This window comes from Mytilus galloprovincialis, chromosome 3, assembly GCF_965363235.1.
Source record: "Mytilus galloprovincialis chromosome 3, xbMytGall1.hap1.1, whole genome shotgun sequence".
NCBI lineage: Eukaryota > Metazoa > Mollusca > Bivalvia > Mytilida > Mytilidae > Mytilus > Mytilus galloprovincialis.
The window spans coordinates 66,092,316-66,113,391 of NC_134840.1; the positions used below are offsets into that span (position 1 = coordinate 66,092,316).

The 21,076-nt window shown below is 30.8% G+C and overlaps 1 protein-coding gene across 1 annotated transcript; it reads right to left on the reverse strand.

Annotated features, from left to right (window-relative positions):
* Positions 1–3,617: 3,617 nt before the first annotated feature.
* On the reverse strand, positions 3,618–4,634 carry LOC143066763 (uncharacterized). Its single transcript, XM_076239574.1, has one exon. The coding sequence runs from the start codon at positions 4,560–4,562 to the stop codon at positions 3,618–3,620; it is 945 nt and encodes a 314-aa protein (XP_076095689.1). The 5' UTR covers positions 4,563–4,634.
* Positions 4,635–21,076: the final 16,442 nt, after the last annotated feature.

Genomic DNA, 21,076 nt, shown 5'->3' on the forward strand with positions numbered 1-21,076 from the left:
CTTATATGGTCATCTGAGGTCAAATCGATAGTTAATTAGATGGCGTCTGGACTAAAATACACACGAAACGAACCTATATATTATCTACCCCATGCTCTGTTAACTGTTTATTTTAGACTTGATAGTTTGGATAAATGTTTTTCATGGTTATAAACCAAATATGAGAATTTGAGTCAAATCGGTTACAATGAATTTGACAGCTAGTGCCCCTTTAAGAAACATAAATCTGTTGATTCAGGATTGTAAAAGTCTGGATATGTGCTGACGATATATATCATGAAATGTATATTCTGAAGCGAAATAGCTATTTTTCGTTGTTAAAAGTAAAGGTTATTTTCAAAATAATTTTAATAATTTTATATCGATGTGATGGAAAAAGTAAAATATCAAATTTACCGAACTACGAGCAAATTCGAAAAGAAAATTCCACAATTAAATGGTAAAATCAATAGCTCAAACATATCAAACGAACAGAAAACAACTGTCATATTCCTGTATATGGATAAACATTTTCTAATGTAGAAAATGGTGAAATAAACCTGGTTAATAACTAGCTAAACCTCTCACTTGTATGGCAGTTGCAAAACAATACATTATATTGACAACGATGTGTGAACAAAACAAACAGACATAATAGGTAAAAATGTCAAAATAGGGGTACCGCTGTCAAGATGGTGTTATAATCTTAATTACTATAGAAACTAACAAAAAGGAAAAAAAAGAAAACAATGCATATAGAAAAAAACATAAACAAAACCGAAAAACAAGAATACAAAAATGTACCATAGCACAATAACACAAAGACGGGTGAATAAATACCATGATGAAGAAGTATATTGGGTTTTGATTTGCATTGGTTTTTTCTGGTGGCTTTTTTTTGTTATTGTAAATACCCATCTGAACAAGAAATATATGTTCAAAGTCTAATCTTCATGTTTTTGTTTGAAACCTCTTGAACTTTTTAACCCTGATACAAACAATAGATATTATAAGTTATCTACGTTCATATCCGTAGATATGGATATTTTAACACCCTGAAGTACGCAAGTACACCATGAGGCGTAGCCGAAGGGTGTACAGGGTACTGAAGGGTGTTTAAATATCCATATCTACGGATATGAACGTAGATAACGAATTTATCCCCGGTCTTAGTCCGAATCGGACGAGTTTAATGGAAATTCGGGTACAAAGTGTAACGTGACAACAACGTTTTTTTCATTATCTAAAAAAGTTTTATGGAAATTTGGAAATTTTACATAGTTTCTACGGGGTGTAGGATACTACCTTTGGTAGAACCCTACAGGTAGTCAAATATAAGACAAGGAAACTGGATTGTGTCAAATTTGGCGCTCAATGTTGTGAGAGTTACGTCATAGATGGTGTGACGTCAACGTGGGTCATTTGCATAGCTAGGTCAGTAGTCCCATTCCTTGAAAATTTGGCAGTCAAGTGATGCATTTAATAGAATGAGTGTAAATGATCGGCATAATAGAACAAAATCGTAAATGAATTAAATATTTAATTACAAACATCATGGATAATCTACAGAATTCAATATTTCACAAGGAGCAATCATGGAACTAAGGAAAACTTGCGTGAAGTTCCCCGGGATAATGGTTAGCAACGTCCGGGGATATGGGTTAGCAACACCCAGGGGCTATGGGTTTTGTAAAGACGTGCGTTAACCAATCAAAATCCTAGGTATATACTAAGCCGGGGATAATGTATTTTTAACGTAATTTATATTTTGGAATTGCACATAACTATTTCTTTCTCTGACAGTTTAAATCTTTTTTTTTTACACTTAATGGATTGGATGTATACTGATTGACATTTTATACTTGGAAAACATAGTTTATTCCATAGTTGGAATGTCTTTTGAACTAGCTGACAGAAGTTGCGAGTACTCTTAGACTGGTAGTGCTTTTTAGTTTTTGTAAATTTATTATTTATTGACTCGGGATATATTTTTTTCATATATTTTGGTGTTACCACTTTCATAGTTTTTGAGTGCTCAATTTTTTTTAACCACGGCTTTATGTTCCGGTCCCTATCCAGATGCCTTTAATTCCGCGGTTGTCGTTTTTGGATGAATAGTTGTTGTTGTTGGTTGATAATTATTTATTTATTTTTTTTTTGGTTGATATTATTAGCATAAATCAGGCCTTTGGTTTTATCTATTGTTTTGTTTTACATTTTGGCATGGTGGGACCTTTTGTAGCTTACTATATGCATGGTATGAGTTTTTCTTATTGTCGAAGGACGTACAATGCATTTTTATATGTGTACATCATCGTCCTGGTATCTTGATGACAGTTGGCAATCAAATAACACTTTTGTTATGTTTATAACCATACAAGACAAGCAAAATCGAAAATCAAACAAACAGAACACAAAATAGAAGGAAAAAAATTTCATAATATGTCAGATACAGTATAGCTGTGTCTGTATTTAGTCAGGAATATCACAGTTGTTTTCAATTCGTTAGATGTGTTTGAGATTTTGATTTCAAGGGACTGTCCGTTTTATGTTCCCTAGCAGCATCATTGTGGTGATAAATGTATATTTAATTATCTTTGAAAAAAGAAAGAGGTGTGGTTTGATTGTCAATGAGGCAACGATCCACGACTCCAAATGACGTGAATACAAGCAATCGTAAGATCTTAATCTCATTACGATAAACTATGTAGTTCAGTCGCATAATCTGATCTATCTGTATATTTATAGTTTCAGTAAAGTCATGAAACAAAATTGTCATGTGTCCCGTGGTTGTCTAGATGTTTGTATTTTTCTGATTTTTTAGATTTAGGATGTTTGGTAAGTTTTTTTGCTTAGATTTTTTTTCCATGTTATTGTTTTCGTGTTCAAACTAACGTTTGCTACTTGTTTGGTGCATTGGTGTGGCTTTGATATGGAGAACGGCAAAAAATTTTGTTTCTTTCCATTTGTTTTTGTTTTCAAGTAGATTTGTAAACAAATACATCATATCCTCTTTTCTATTGGTTTCAGATCTATGAATGATAAAACAGAAATTAATAGTTTTGATGAAAATATTTCAGCAAAACTAGCTTTGTAGAATGACGTTGCTAATGCTAGACTGTTACCTAATCACTCCACGGGTGTCAATTCAGTCAGACTGGAAAATGCACGTTGGATTCAAGCAACGCTTCATCTTTAAATAGATGTGATAGATACCTGATACCAACATATAATGCACATGTCTCATGTTTGTTTTTAGAGGGAAAGCAGACAAACACTATCACCATAAGTAACTATAAGAGACAAGACTAAAGAAGACGTCTAAAATCTTTATTTCACCAATAAAACATACAACAATAGTAATTGTGTAATAAAAACAATAAATTAAATATTCATTTAACAGAGCACAAACAACACTGTGCAACTTGTATTGTCATTAAAATTATATGTCATTCTAATTTTAAAAGAAATAATAATATATCAAATATTTCAACACATGCTTTAACATTCATGCAATGTAACTTGTCGGGTACTATTCATATGTGAGAATAAATTATATCACAAACAGCCTAAAATGTCTTCATTCAGAATTATTGAATTTCCAACTCCCATAAAAATATTTCAATTGTTCTGCAAGATTAAATGTTTACATCAATGCAATCTTCACGAATGTTAGTTGTAACCCTCTGGTGGAAATCAGCTCGTGGTCCTCGAGTCGAATGTTCATCAATTATATCATCTTTTGTGAGGGAAAGGGGTTCAGGGGTCTTTCGGGTGTTATCATTGTCTTCCGATTCCGATAAATTGTCATTAATGTGCTCAACATCAATATAAGATTGACTATTTTCACCATCCTCGTCATCGCCTCGGAGACGTTCATGAATGCGCTTGTGCCTTTCCAGATTACTTTTGTGACTTGTTGCATAATCACAGTGCGGGCAAGAGTAGTCTTTTTGACCACTGTGTACAGATAAATGCCTTTTCAACAACGCTTTTCGACAAAAACGTCGTCCGCAAAACGCACATGAATACCCGTTGTGATGGAAGATCATTATATGTTCTCTTAATGATGCTTTTGTCGTAAAGTTGACACCACAGCATTCTAAAACTTTTTCACAAGCCTGGTGCATAGTTGATATATGTCTCTTCAAATTGTTTCTTCGGTCTGTGACGTATCGACAATGTGGACACGGAAACAACTTTCCCCGAAATGTATTGCATACCAACATAGCCAACTCTAAATAATTTCTGTTAATAAATGGAGATTTCACTTTGGACAAATCTGTTGGAAAGCCAGGCGGAGTTGCGAAATTGTGATATTGGGCAAGTGTCAGTTGCTTTAGTTCGTTTGATGCTGTATTTTGAAATGGATACAATGCAGTTGGATACTGAAGGACTGTAGATGGTAAGGATGCCGTACTAGAAGAAGATCCGGTAGGAAGAGGTATATTTGGGAATGGTGACATATACGGTGCTGCCATTGCTCTGAGGGAAACACTAGTTAAACTAGATCGTATGTCAGGATTTCCGAGCGTATGCATACTTTCTCGTGGTTTAGGGATTGGATTTCGAATTGCAGGCATAGATGTCGGAATGCAATTGGTCTGTAAAGATCTGTTATATTCAGTTGGTAGTCTTGAATTATCATCGCAGAGTGGAGGCCCACTGTAAAATAAAGTCCATATTTAATATAAATATATTAACAATTTGTTGAATGAAATACATAACACTGTAAGCCGTACATTTGTTATACTGTTGACGAAATTCCTAGACAGAATGCACTTAAAACAAAACATATGATTGGCAAAGGAAGTTTTATAAGATAAAAAGTTGAAATAATATATGTTTTTTTGTTAATTTTGTTTATATTATAATTTCGTTCGACAAGCTGCTTCATTACAAATTGTTTTTAAAAATGTATTAGCTGTTGGAGATTATCATCGAAAATCTTGGAACTTGGTGCTTGAGAGATGATTAACTGGTGTCGAAGTTTAAAACTACTGACCAACATTAGCTAAATAAAATTCCAGCAATATTTAATTTGAGAAAGACGAATTTAACTAAAATGATATATATAAAGATTTTGATAAATCTGGGTTCTGTGGATTTTTAGTTTGCTTATCATTTAGTGATCAGTGAATCGGTTTCTGGATATTTAGGCGAGGGGGCATATATAGTCGAGTTATTCATATTCATTTTAATAATAAACTCATGAAAGATACCAGGTTTTAAATTTTAAGCGCCAGAAGCGCGTTTCGACTACAAATCTCATCTGTGGCGCTCGAAGTAAAAAGGTTTAGAAGGCCAAATTAGTTTCAGTATGAACTGCTTTAAAACACAATATAAATAATCCAAAAATTTATTCAACTTAAGATTTGCTCATGTTTTGATGTTTTAATAATAACTAAAAAAAAGTCCGCGAACAAAAATGATAGTAAAATTTTGTTTTAATTCTCAAAAATGCCAACATGTACTTGATAAAAGTTAAATCAGATTGATAGTTACAGAAAGCCATTTCAAAAGAACCAATAGGACAAATTTACAAAATTGAATTGTTCATACGATTGGTCGTAATGTATAGTGTATACTTCAAGGATTTCAATGGCTGCAAAACTAATTAAAAAAATAAACAGATTAATTCTAAAATATTAACAATGTAACATTTAATATATAAAACTAAATGTCACTGTACTTTGAAACAATAATATGCATATATATATATATATATATATATATATGTGTATAAAATAATCATACTAAAGACTTTACCGTCTTTTACATATTATATTTCATGCAATATGGGTCAAATAATGCACTTCATCGACATATATTTAGTAATACATAATGTTTTTGTAAACATTTTCAGACATCAGATGTTAAATTGTCTGTGGTAATAAAAAGCAGTGACAGGTTGATTAGCCTTACTACAACGACTGGAAAATACAAAATACAAATCCATTGGAATCAATCAAAACATGAATTGACAATTTAACAGTTATACTGTAAGAATAACTATTCAGTATCTGATAATCATTGATAGAGGGCTCTCTATGGTGCAATCAGTCAGCACTCAGTGTAACCAATATAAAATCAATGAACAAATACAATGTTAGTTCAACACCAAAAGAAACATGGAAAAATAAAGTTAAATACTAGTATTAAGAAACTGCATTTGATGTTCAAACTGTGGTCTCGTATCTTTTATTATTTTTAAAATAAATATTATTATTATTATTATTATTATTATTATTATTATTATTATTATTATTATTATTATTATTATTGTTATTATTATTCTTATTATTATTATTATTAATGAAGCTACTGTAATTTTCAAATACATAATAGTCAACAGAAGTAATGATACCCCAGTTCGAACTCAAATTTACAATAAATATAATAAATCTGAAATCTGTTAAACTACTAAATGAAAATATTCAATTGCAAAGCGAGTGCACATGATTCAAACATTCCAAAGCACTAGTCTCTGACTTTTTTTTATAGATTTTTTTTTTTATTTCAGAGTCAAATGCCTATTATACTAAGTCGTGAAATCAAATTGAGAGAATGTTATTTATTCATTAAAGGGGTGTTTTTGTATTTTTTTTTCTTTGCCTAACCGGCTACCAACATCGGCAATGATACCAGAGAAAAAGAATCTATGTTTTTTTTATAAGATTATACTTTGATTTCAAGTTTTAAGCCGGTTTTTTTATTTTCAAAAAAAAAAAAAAAAAAAAAATCTTGTGTCGTTTCTTTTTCTTAAATTAGTAATGCAGCTTCTGTGAAGATTTTTTATATTACACTCTTTACTAATAAACACCATTAAAAAATGTATCGTGTTTGAAAAAATCTATAAAAAACCCTATCAACAAACAAACCACATACAAAGGGACTGAATGTTTTAACATAAAAACAAATATTTTGTAAATTTTTCAAATTCTATTATACCTCTAAATCATGCAATCTTATCTTTCTTCAATAATTGTAACAATACGACGATAGGCTCAAATAAAAATATAATTCCATTCAACAGGAAAAGAATTTCAAAAAACAAGTTCATGTTAGAAGAAAATAGCTTCACTTAAAAAGTAAGACCTAGTCGGCAACAAATAAAATTAAATGTAATTATATTTCTATTTAAATCTATTTTCAAACAATAATGGTTAATAATCAATATAACATTGATGAAGAAATAATACAAGACTAGAAATTTTATGTAATCCTTCAAAGTAGCAGAATCTATCAAGATAAATTACACATAATGAGTTTGATAATAATTGAACGGAAAATAGAAATATTAGGAGGGCGCTTTTCCTAGCTTGAAGTCCGGATACGAATAGTCATGTAATTATTTCACTTTGGCAAGCAGAAGGAAGACCGTTGATAGCAATCGCGTGTGTTGAAATTAAATGATTATAATATCTTTTTATTTACTGACATTAGTTTGCCATTCCGACCGGATTAGCTCAGGTAACATAATAACAAAAAGGTCCGTATTTGGTTCGGATAATATCTTTAATTGTTGTCTCCTGCTATCGGAAATGAGGTAGTTCATGCCATTGCAAAAAGATTTTCAAATGATGTTTTAATGTTAAGTGGTTAAATTCAGTGCGATCTTGCTGTTTGGGGCTATTGAAAATACAACTTTTGAAATTGATAAATAATTAATGGATCAAAATACAGTTTATGCGATTAATTTTCTTTATAAGTTAGGATATAATAACATTTAAACTGTTACTGTTGAAAGGTGCACTCTCACTGAGATAATTGTTGACAATAGAATTCAATTTAGTTGTTAACGTTTTTAAAACGAGCACCATCATCTTCTCAAGAGAGCTTATGTCATATCATAAACAAAGCATAGAGAAGGGGCATCCGTTAAGCCGTAAACTTTGAATAGCTAGAACAATACGAAACTGAATTCTACTGAATATTTTAATTACGAATAATAGTTTGCTATATTGAAGCAAACCTTGCTAGATTTATAGGTTATTTAATATAGCATTTTCGATATGGGTTCTGGGAGCTTATTCACGAAGCATCCGTTAACTAACGGACCAGTTAACTTAACGGAGACGTCCGTTAAAATTTAACGTAGTATTCAAAAACGTTTGCGTTAACATTGTGATAACGGGTGCGCTATTAACGTATCATTCCGAGACCCCATATTAGATTGGGGTGTTTCCCCCATTGAAATAGCCGTGCAAGCTGATATCAGTCCGCTGGTCTAACACATGTTTTTCTCCATTTTATGCAGTATTAGAAATCCAAAAAAAATATTGTCATTAAACTTAAATATCTTGTAACATAATTTTTGTAAAAGGTTTGTCTGTCCTTGTTGAATATTTTTTTTCAAACGGCAGCTTTGTTTCAATTTAATTCCTGCTTATCATTATCGCTTTTAAAATAATTTTAATATTATTACATCACATTTGAAAATATGTTGTATGGTCTTTTAAAAAATAAAAAATAAATTAATCATGTTTAAAGATATAAAATAAAAATAAAATATTATATACTTTTTATAAACTACAGACCTAATAACGAATACATCCATTCTTTGATAGTTTTATAAATTTATTAAAAGTGGAAAAGAATGATGTTCAGAGAAAAGTAAAATGTGAATGCTACCTTTTATTTACGGAACCCCTGGTGAGGTGTTCAATATAACGGACGATGATACACACTGTCACAGATGGTTTACTAAATTGAATTTTCATTTCAATGTAAAATGTTTCATCGAGAATTTATCAAACACAATTTCTCAGTACGTTTGTGAGTTATAAAAATGACATAAAGTTTAATGTAATTACAACAATTTTTCTCTTAACGTCATCTTGCTGTTTAGCGTTTTTATCTTCGTATAGTGTTAGGTTTTGTTAAATAAAGCAACACTCCGGGAGATTTGGTTTTACCATTGAACAGTGTAATAAGGAAGGCAACAGATTTTGGCATAAAATTTGTAAAATGAGAAATCAAAAGGAATACACGATTGGTGAATGGCTTTGCTTTTATCAGTTTTAGTATTCTAATATCAAGTTTAGGTGAATTCATCAGCAATAAAACAGAAACCCATCAACAATATGAAAGAGGTGATGTTGTAAATAAACTTTTAAATTTTACTCTTTGAAATATAAGAAAAATAACAAAAATACGCAGTTTACAAAATATATTGAAAAAAAAAATAATAATATAACAATTTGAGTATTTTTCTTATAAAATCGTCTCACAGTACACTCGATATTAATAATAAAATTTGGTATTTGTGTTCTTTCTTCTTCTGTATTATTTTATCTTTCCTTTTTCTTAAGGCCGTGTATCGTCTGTACTTTTTCGACATTCGATTTTGATCGCTCTATTGATATCTTCATACGTATTCTTGTTGTAAGGGTCTGGATGTTTTTTTTTATTCATTAATTTTCTAGACCATTTTTCTCTTCCCCCCCCCCCCCTCTATTTTGCTTATTTTTCTCTGTTCCTTATAGTTTAACACTTCTATTGTTTGCCCCTTATTTGGCACTTTGTGCTTATTATTCTCTATTTTGTAAACCCCTTCCAAATTCTCTGTTGATAACTTTCAAGCGACTCTCCTCATTGAGGTTACTACATTGTACATTTGTAAATATCTGTAACAGTTATATCAAGGCTGGGACTATTATACTAAGTATAAGGTTGCAATATTTGAATATTTTCTGATTTGAGCATCCCCCGCTGAAATCAAATTAATTTTGTTTCTACGGTTTAATCAAATACTTTTCACTTACACTATCAATAAAAAAAATGTGTTGTTATATATATACTTCATACTACATTATCCAGAAAAGTCATTCATTTTTCTTGAGTGACATTATCCAACTAACCGTTGTAACAACCTTTCAGCTTGTTTCATGTAGTAGCAAGCACATTTTTCACGCACAGGTATGCAGGTTTAATTTATTTCCTTCCATACCTGCGGTTTATTGATTGTAGCTGCAATTTTGTTATTTGTTTTAGTTTTACGACTTTTGGTCTAGATGGGGGTAAGAGAGGGAGTGAGCTTTAGCATGTATAAAAAATAAAATCACAAAAATACTGAACTCCGAGGAAAATTCAAAACGGAAATCCCTAATCAAATGGCAAAATCAAATGATTTTTTCAATCGGGTAACAAACTAAAACTGAGGGAAACGCATTAAATATAAGAGGAGAACAACGACACAACATTAAAATGTAGCACACACAGAAACGGACTAAGCATTAGACAAAATCCTATGAGAATAACAAATATAACATCAAAACTAAATACATGATTGGCAAAATAGTCAAAATATGGTTACAGCAGTTATCACTGTCTTACAATCTCAAAACAAACAAACATTTACAAAAAGCATCTATAATATTTTCACATTTTGTGTCTGTATCAAGTCAGATTAGCTGGACAATATGTTTGTGTTGTTTTTGCCTTTTTCTGTTTCTTTCATTTTTGTTTTTGTTTTTATACTGTGTAGTATTTTGGCAATTCCTGTTATTCCTTTTATGTAATATTCAGCCTTATTTATTGAGAACATCTACGGGTAAATATTGCAGATAGTGCAGGAAAGTTTGCCTTGCAAGGCCACTTACAAATTCTTAAAACAACAATGTTGGAAGGATTAACACATTTTCTCTATATACAAAAGACATCTGATATAATGCCCGGATTCGTACAAATAATAAAAACGTGGCGGTGTATTTATACCTCCCGTACATCCAAAAGATCGTTCATACACACTTTTACTTAAAACTTTCTTGGAACCTGAATTTTCAATTCTAACAGGCTAAATTTATATGAAAATATATACCATGTAGTTGTTACAGATAACTACAGAAATTGTATAATAGTAAATTAAACTATACATCCACAAATATGAATTGAAATTCTTTTTTATAGAGTTCATGTTATTTTGATTGTTAGCAATGGTGGAGAGAACAACACGCAAAACCCTAAATATGTTCTATATAAATAGTGAATGAAATGAACAGACCACAAAAAATCAAAATCTTGATCCTACCATCAAATACATTTCTACATGAATTAGGCCGTTAGTTTTCTCGTTTATATAATTTTGAATTTGTCATTTCGGGGACTTTTATAGCTAACTATGTAGTATGGGCTTTTCTCATTGTTGAAGGTCGTATGGTTGTTAATTTCTGTTTCTTTTGGTCTCTCCTTTTTATTAGTGAACAGAAAACATAAAAAAAAAATATTTAGACAGCAAAAACTATACTAAGGATATTCCTACCTTGGTTAAGTATTCTTGAAAATGGTGCGGTTGTGTTATATATTTTTGGCAGTACAAAATAAAAGTGGGCGGTAAAAATCAACAATGAAAATTAAATTAGCAATGGAAAAATTAATTCAGCTAGATAATTACAGAAAACTAAAACACATCTTCAAAAGAATAATACAATATAACAACCAATCAATGAACACTTCATGTTGCTGAAAACAAGTTAAGAGTCCTACTTGATAAGAAAGTCATGCTCCCTTATATACTCTCATCTTGGTCACCTTTCCTGAATGTATTTAAACATTTTTTTTTTCTTCGTTAAACCAAAATAAAAAGCCGTCCGACTCGAAACCAATTGCAAGAGCTATGACAAGGGCTACTCAAACTGCGTCCATATCACGACCCTCCTCACAAATCATCCTATTGTGAATTCTATATTGAAGTAACATTTAAATCAAAGATGAAAGACTAATTTTCAAAGCATTTATAACAGTGACTGTTTTTAAAAGTCATTAACTCTTTCTTGAAATTCACAGTATCACAGTTTTATGTTTTACTTCTTTTAAATTGAGTTTTACTTTGCGTAGTGCTGTGTGGTTTTTTCTACATTTATTTTGGCTAAAAGTATAGGGGGAGTATATATATAAATTATGTACCCTGATTTCTACTTTAGCGTCACACCGAGTCAGATTTTAACGTGCTATTTCACAAGGTTACAGTCCGAGCGAAGGCATGACACCCTATCGAGACAAATTATTCTAACTTTTGGTCAATCTTTCTCCTCACATTCATTATGACATATATTTGTATTGTGTTTCAACTTATATTAACTTATTAAATATCACATCAACATGTTTCTCGTCCTAAATATTTAATCAACTTGCCACTGGACGTTAAACAGCAATTCATCCATTTATCATTTTATAAACAAAAGCGGATAATTTGATAGAAGTATCATAGAAAGGCCTTTTTTTCGATCTTATAGTTAATGAATACCGGTTACTTCAGAGTATACTCCGAACTCGTGATACTAAACTATATGATATTCCTATAGATGTGAAGCCATTTTTCTAACAAGTCATTCGTCATTAAAAAAAATTTATATTTGATTTAAAAAAAAATAGTACAACGTATCTATAGATTTTAGTATTTTTATTGTACGTTAAGATAGTAATTGATTATGAACCCTGGAAGTCTTTATAATTAGTCACTAGAAGACACCCGTGAAATCGCTGGTCCCTGACTGATTATGACCCGTGTATGAAGCAAATCCTAAATACACTGTTTGGTGGTGCGCCTGTCAGATGCAGAACGTACATATAAGGTATAGGTAACATGTGAATATACTATTGGTATCGGTATCGGATTAAACACGGAACTTGTTAATTATTGGGAAAACAAAAGGGTCTGGAGTGGTGTAATTTTTAATCAGCACCATTGTCCTATATTAACTATATATAAAGTTGATTTTTTTTTATTTTTCGTTTTAATCCGATGACGGCTGACAAATTTTACTATTATAGATAAAAAAAAAAAAAAAAGACCCAATACTATAGTATGAACGTTGCCAGTCTATACCTAAACCCGTAATCGGATCGTTCCCCTACACAAGCCGTATAGACAGTAAAATAAAATTGTACAATAGTAATTAAAATCAAAAAGATCGGTTTCTTTCCTCAAAGGAAATGAAACGGCGGGAATCGGCGAAAAACGCATACAGAATAGTAACAGAAATAGAATCCAAAACTTAAAAGATATCTTTGTCCTCTTGGTCTATCATAAAAGAACTGCAATTAGCTTGATCATTACTGGACCGTGTTTTCCCTACGAAACTGTTTTATACAAATACAATCAAAATCAATGTATACATGTCTGGGCAATTTCTTTATATGAAACAGTTTCGTAGGGGAAAAAGGGGGAAAATGTTCAGTTATCAATATTTCGGACTGCGTATCATTAGTGAGCAGTAGCTCACATATTCACTTTTGTTTAGAGCAATAATTATATATATGGCTACTTCAATTTTTTAAAGGCGTCTTTTAGATTGTGAATTAATCCTTTTTATATAATATATATTTTACAAAATAACGGAAGTTTTTCATTTATAATATTCTCAATAAAAATTGAATAATATGACTTACATTGGCCATGACATTTATTCCACTCGGACAGTGCTTAAATGTTACTATGACAAAAGTTTTAAAACAATTTCATGGCATTCTTTTTAAAACAAATTTAATCTATGGCCCATTTTAAAATTGTTGATTGTTAAAAAAAACTGCGCATGATAATTCATTCCAAAATAAATCCCTGTTGGATTGCCTTCATTAATTTAACCATAATTTGTTCGTCAGTATATAAAGATTATGCAGTTCACACAAAATTGATATTTATAAAATGATAAACATTATACATCAATATATATTTTATATCGATTTTAATAGATTCTTCCATTATTTGTTGAATTGAAATTTAATTGGTTTTGTAGAAACAGGTATTGGGTTTCGAGTTTGAATGATGTCTGTTCTATGAGCTCACCTGGATGACAAGTTGCACGCAGCGCAGTTGACGGCTACAATTGCCGTTGTGTATAGCAAATACCAGCTACTTCAATTACATCGCAGCTAGAAACTATCACAAAATAACAAATACCTTCAAAATTCTGAAAAGGACTAAACGATGAGCTAGGTGTGTAAAAACATATTAAAATCAATTAATCTTCAGGTATGCCACTGTTATGGCGATGACTGGAAAAACGCCACCACAAAGGATGATATTCTATTCATTTTGTGCTAAGTTATTAGTAACGCAAATAGAATGCATCAGTCCTTTTACAACAGGTTGAAACTATAAGAAAGCAAAACAATTGCATTACAGTTGACTTGCTGAAATCTATGTATCCGTAAATAGAGCCTGGATGTGCATCAAAATATAAATGGAATATAAATAAATGCTTGAGAAGCAAGCGAAATCACATCGATATTCACGCGGATACATTGAAAAGATCAAGTCTTTTTCTATTATATTTTTTTCACGTTATATTATTCGTGAAGATGGAAAATTGTAGGTTAAATCATTTAAGAGGTGAGAAGTAAGACAGTTGCGAAGTTTGTGTTATCTAAGGTAAGCGCGAAACACCGGCAAATAAATACTCTTCCAAAGTTGACAATAAAAAAAGCCAAAATGTTAAAACTTATCGTTTTAAAAAAAAATTGATTGTCTTTTATGTGTCATCATAAAGTCGTTTCATTTTTTGTAAACGAGATTTGCCGTATAAATAAGGTTTGAGCACTATGATTTTTATGAATGAAAGCAACATAGTATTTCAATAAACGAGGATAAGTAACAATTTAGTCTTTACCGATAATATCATTTCCACGGAACTATATAAAAGGGTTTATTATTCATCACAAAGAGGACGTATATTAATTTATTTATGTATTTAACAAATATTTTAAATTAATTTATTTATTTATTTAATTTTCATTTAATTTTAATTTTTGATTTGTTTTGTTTTATTGTGCAAAGGTGACGACTCGTTCCAACGCTCTCGCCACCTTTGCTTTTTCTAATCTGTTTTTTTTTTGTATGATTTCAAGTATGTACTTATGTATCATATCATATGTTATATTGCTAGCCTAAATAATATATGCAAAAGTATTACCGAAAGACAAAAGATGCAAAGCTCCAAATGTAGAAATAACACTTTTGTTCTTATAAAAAAGAAGATGTGGTATGATTGCCAATGAGACAACTATCCTCAAAAGACCAAAATGACACAGACATTTACAACTATAGGTCACCGTACGGCCTTCAATAATATCTTACATTGATATTAAATTTAAAAAGGTTATTTGTATTTGTTATTCACTTTTCCTCATGATTTCCAAAATATTAAAACAATGCAAGTCTATGCAACGTTTCCTTCTTTCTTTTATCTAATCGAATATTACATGTAATTATAAATTACTGTTAATTGTTTAAATCAAAAGAATTGTTTTAAAACCATATGCACTTTTTGTTTGTGGGTATCTTCTAAGATATATTCCTACGTTTTGTGTCGACTCATACATGTATGCATTCTGTCTGTAAATCCTTCTTTTTTTTCTAATTCTTTAAATATTTGTAAATACCAAAATTTCTATTTCATATTAAAGTTCGTCCAATTCATATCATCAAAAAAATAACAAAAAACAATAACAAAAATAACAAAAAAATAACAATTGAATAAGATAATAAAATTTTTATCCTAAGTGTCTCAATTTTTTTATTATTAATTTCATTTTCCTTTTTTAACATTATATATTTTTTTTAAATGGCTTTTTTTTGTAAATGCATATCTATATCCCCTTTTAAAAAAATAATTATTGATTAAAATACATTTTAAAACTCTACAACTTTATCATATACTATAAATACTTTAATGTCCTAATTTATTTTTGTATGAAAACTCAATGAAATTTCCTTACCTCATGGGCATTCCAGGGAACATCATTTTCATTTCAACAAATTCTAAGATTTTTCTATATAAAATTTCTCTGAATCTTGTTCAAGATAAATTAAGTTATCAATTGCAATCTTTTAAATAAAAAGATGTTTTATATTATTAATATAATTGTGTGGTGGGAGTGTCTTAATATATCACATGATCCTTTTATCGATATCTAATTGGTTCTTTTGTGAGACACTTCTGTAAATTACCGGTTTCGGTTTTCATGACTATATAGAGCTCTCATATCACGTTGAAGAAAGAAATTGTTTACAGTAATTTTCGGAACAACATGTAAATTGACAGACTCAATTAAAACACAAAGACTAACTTTGATCAAAGGTAGACATCTTGGACAGAACAAAATTCAAGATAAGAACCGAAATGTTTAAGTCGTGATCTTTATTAAGTACGTACAAGCAAACGAAATTTGTTTTTCATTTACTTATAGAACGATTTTATATTTACGGTAAAGCTCCATAAACAATATTTTGTAGCCATCTTTAAGTGAAATATTATATGGTATCATTGTCAAGACCCCAGCGGGGAAAAGTAATTGGCATTCTATTAAATTAAATAAATACAGTTCAACTTTAGTTGTTCCCATTCGCCTCCTTTTGTTCGTGTATTTAAAGTCAATTCATGCTGACGAGACTCTAATTTTCAATTGTTGGCATCAACTTCCCATTCAAGTGCACCTACAGCGATAATTATCTACCAAATTTGAAAATAAAACGTTGAAGTGATATGGTACTCTGTCTATCGACAGCCTTGTAGGGTAATGATTGTCCATGTATTCATTGAAGTATCTCCCTAGCGCAGGTGAACGACGTCCATAGAAGGGTATCATGGTAAAATTATTCAAATAAAAAGTGGAATTCATCAGTGAATGCTCTAATTATCCTGATTGCTCCCTAGGTTCGTAAAAATAACATAGATTAATTTCAAATCTTAATTTTCACAAACTTGTCACTTTGTCAATGTATAGAGTCATCCTTTTTCCCACCCCTTCACAGCGCGTGCTTGCTAAGAGATATGCACGCGCGTAACCATGAATTTTTCATTGGTTTAGTTGCGTCTGAAATAATAAAGAATAATGTTTCGGGTTTCCTCACAGACACATGTCTGAGATTTTCTTAATTTCATCTTGTTGTCGAAACCAGCAGGGATTCAACTTAAAGCCGCCCATCTACATCTGCCCCTCTGCCTTTTTTTAGAAAATAAAAGATAGTTGTCTCTCTAGAATGCTATTTTGTGGACATTAAATTATGAATTATGAAAAATGTCACAACCATTCTGAATGAATATTTAGGCAAATTTTCTTTTGAATTGTCAAAAGACTACTATCTTGTTTATATATTTAGCATAACCAGATTATGGATGTTTACATAAAGTGATACATTTCGCGTGCCATAATACGTATATATAAAAGAGGGCATCATAGATATACTTTAAAAAAAATCACGATTCGATGTTTTGTGATGTCTTATGGATATACATCTCACATGCAATATATATCTGAAAAGTACTATTGAATGTGCAGTAACTAAATTAAAAGTGAGTTGTCATATTTTTTAAAAGCAGTGGCGTAACTTGACTATTACTCCTAGTGAGGTACAATTTGAGCTTTTGGAGTAAATGTTTCAGTGCCATGCGGTTAAGCAGTAGATGGTTAAAAAGCAACTGGTATAGAAAAATAATTTTAGCATTTATAGATGCAAAAACTCGAATGTATACATATTACATATACATAGTATATTGATTAGTAATTGGCGTTTGCTTTTCGTCCAATGACAAATATTTCATGCATTTTAGGAATAGAACAAATTTACAAAATCCAATCTACAGAAAGGGTTGACCAGGATGAAGTGCATGTATTTTAACTGCAACTAAGAGGATATGTGAAACGAGAGCAGACACTATCTCTATGAACAACCGACATATTGTTGAACTGGAAATAGAGTATAGGATGTTGGATGGTGTCTGGGAATATAAAGTATACATCACGCTTAGCCAATCGAAAGCCGCCCCACCTACCTCCAGAGTGGAAAAAAGAGAAGAAAGATATCAAATTAAAGAACATTCAAACCCATGAGTCGATAATAAACTGGCAACGCCATGACTAAAAATTGAAAAGACCAAGACAAACAATAGTAATACAAAACATAGAAAACTATAGACTGAGCAACAGAACCCAACCAAAAACTTGGGTGAACTCAGATGCTTTGAAAGGGTAAGCAGATCTTGCTCCACATGTGACACATGTAGTATCGCTCATGTTATTAATAAGTCTAATTCGGTAGGTCACATTCGGGAAAAGGATTTGTATTTAATGTTTCGACATTAGGAATATATCCGCTATTCTCTGTGAAACGGATATTCCATAACGGTCAACCAACTCTTAGATTGCGTCTGAAAATTTACGAAGGGATGACTTCAACTTCACCACTTGGAACTTTTGGTTTAACAGCTTTTTTTGGGCATGCGCATCACCCCTCTATCAAGGAAATCATGATAAAAAATGCCTTATCGGGCCTTTTATAGCTGACTATGCGGTTTGGGCCTTGCTCATTGTTGAAGGCCGTACGGTGACCTATAGTTATTAATGTCTGTGTCATTTTGGTCTCTTGTGGACAGTTGTCTCAATGGCAATCATACCACATCTTCTTTTTTTTAAGTCATGGAATATCGTATAAACTGTGAGATATTTATAGATAATTACATGGCATTTTCCATATTTGCCGGGGTACCGTCCTTAGACTCCCATATCAATCCAAAGTGTCGTGCATGGGCTGATAACCGTGCCAATAGGAAAATGACATGTAATAATCTATTTATCACATATTTTCCAGCTGGAGAAAAAAAGAAAGCATATTATATATTAAATTATGTTTAATAATTTCAACAAAAATTAGAAAAAAATATTTGAAGAAAGAAATCAAAAATATTTATCACAGTGAGTTAAGGTCTTTTTAAGGGCTGATATGGATTTTCGAGGGCTGATATCGAAAAACGTACATATTAGTACAAAATGTGTGATTAATATTTCGTATTTCAGCATAAAGTTAATAATATATTTGAATAAGCTTTCAAACTTCCAAAATCTTGTTTTAGCCTAAAGGAGCAGTGGCATTTAGGCCTGGTTTTGGCTAGAAAATATTGTAAAACTATTTCAAATTTGCATATATTGTTTGAAAATAAATGGAGTCAGGAAATGTAAATGAAAAAAAAATTCACCATTAATGAAGTAAACTGTATGAAAAGTCTTTAGAGAACCATTTTTGCCTATCAACTAATAACATGCATATGCTTTTAAAAAGCTAGTTATTTTGTAACTGAGTAGCAAACATCCTTATTAATTTTGACATGAATTTCAAATGTAAACAATAAAAAATTATCAAAACGAGTATTAATTGTTTATAATAAGCAAAACTTGAAACTGGTATTTAATATACTTCACTATTCCTAGGCACGATATGAATTATGTATGCATGCTCAGTTTTTTGATGGGTTTTGCCTTTGTTTTTATTCAACCCGACAATTATAGATAAGGTTCAAGGGGCCAAGAACGATGGTAGAAATTATTCAGACATTTATAAACAAGTGTTAGAGCATACTTCCAAGTGATTTAGTGCAAGGTAAATCTTAAGGAATGTACACTATATTATGAGCAAGAATAGGACATTTTAAAATGAGTTGCCAAGTACTCTTTTCACAGTTACATTAAGTGCACTAGCTATACGCTCCGAGTTCCTGTGTCTTTGGTATTGCCCAACAGTTTCTTAATATACAAAATAAATCAAATATAAGAATCGAAATCGCTGTGCATGCCAGTTAGTTTTAATTCTGTGTCTTCATCTCGTAAATATATGAACAATTTTCTACCTGACACATTAATCAGTAATCGCAACAAAATTACAGTAATTATTATCTGATTATACCGTCAAGATATCAGGTAAACAAGGGATAATTCTGGAAATCACATCTAATATTCATTCTCTAGTAATAACAATGGCGTGCTTGGTGTGAACGGTTTGACAGTAAAGTACGTTAGTGACACAACACGCGTTTTTGCGTAAGGAGTTCTTTAACATTTTATAGGTTTCTTTATTTTCATAATTATCAATAATTGTAGTTGATTGGTTTTATGAATATAGTATGTTGGTAATATCTCTGAGAATAAAAAAGCTAAAGAGCATATTGTTAAGGCTCATAATTCTTAATTTCTTAAATCTATGCATATTTTTTGGTACGGAGTATATTAACCTACTTCACATACATGTACAATTGCACTCAAGACAAATGTGAATTTTTTTGAAAAGGTTCAAATCTTTATTACCAAATTCGTGTAAAGGGTGTAATTTTCGCTGAATAAATTCTGTTAAAGGGTGAGGAACTTTTTATGATAAACCACTATTTAAATTTTTAAAGTTTACATTTTAGAAGTAATACATAAAATGTCAAATTATTAAGAAAATGCAGAGTAAGAAATAAGAAATATAAAAAACAATGCAATATGTATATTTATTGGAAAATTCATCCCTACGAATTTTCGAAAGAAAACATAACGAGAGACTCGCCCGCGGCGGTCGACATACAATCAGGAAGATTTTATTTGTATACTTTGCTAAAAAAGCAATTCAATGTTCGTTCATGATATTTTCAAAAGTGGTGAATGCAGAAAAAACCCACTAATTTATCTCAAAATATTATGAAATCGATAATTCTAAACTCCAAATCATATATCTGTATAAGAGAGTAGTCACATTGGCACTCATACCACATCTTCTTATATCTATATATTATAATGTTTGTGTTTTTTCGCCGAAAGAGAATACTTTTCTCAGTGACAACGGTCCCACATCTTATCATTTTTAGGAACGACGAAGAATTATTTCATGACAAAAGACCAGAGAGAATAATCTCATTATATAATAGGATATATCATGTAATTGTATATATATATATAAAAATGTATCTTTGAGAGGGATATAAAAAAGACCTTCACAAACGTGCAAAAAAATGTTATAATAAGAGAAACAGCATAAAGATTACATGTATTAACTGAAGTATGAAGCATAATAGAAACCTCTTACTAGTATACTGTCAAAATTGAGAAATTGTGTTCGAGAAAAATACATAGCAAGTATATCATCAAATCTGGGTTGACCTTTTTATATTTTATATAAAGAAAATACAGTAGTATCATAAGTACTTTTATCAACTTTTTTGGTGGAATTTAAGAAAACAAAACAACAAATAACGCGTGGCACTTTTCTGGTACGACCGTAATGACATTATACAATGTTTACTTTTCGTGAGTTAGATAAATTGGTTTGACGAGGGATCTTTGTTTC

Excerpts from the sequence above, each read along its gene's own strand:
- LOC143066763 (XM_076239574.1), bottom strand. The coding sequence starts at position 4,562 with ATGCCTGCAATTCGAAATCCAATCCCTAAACCACGAGAAAGTATGCAT.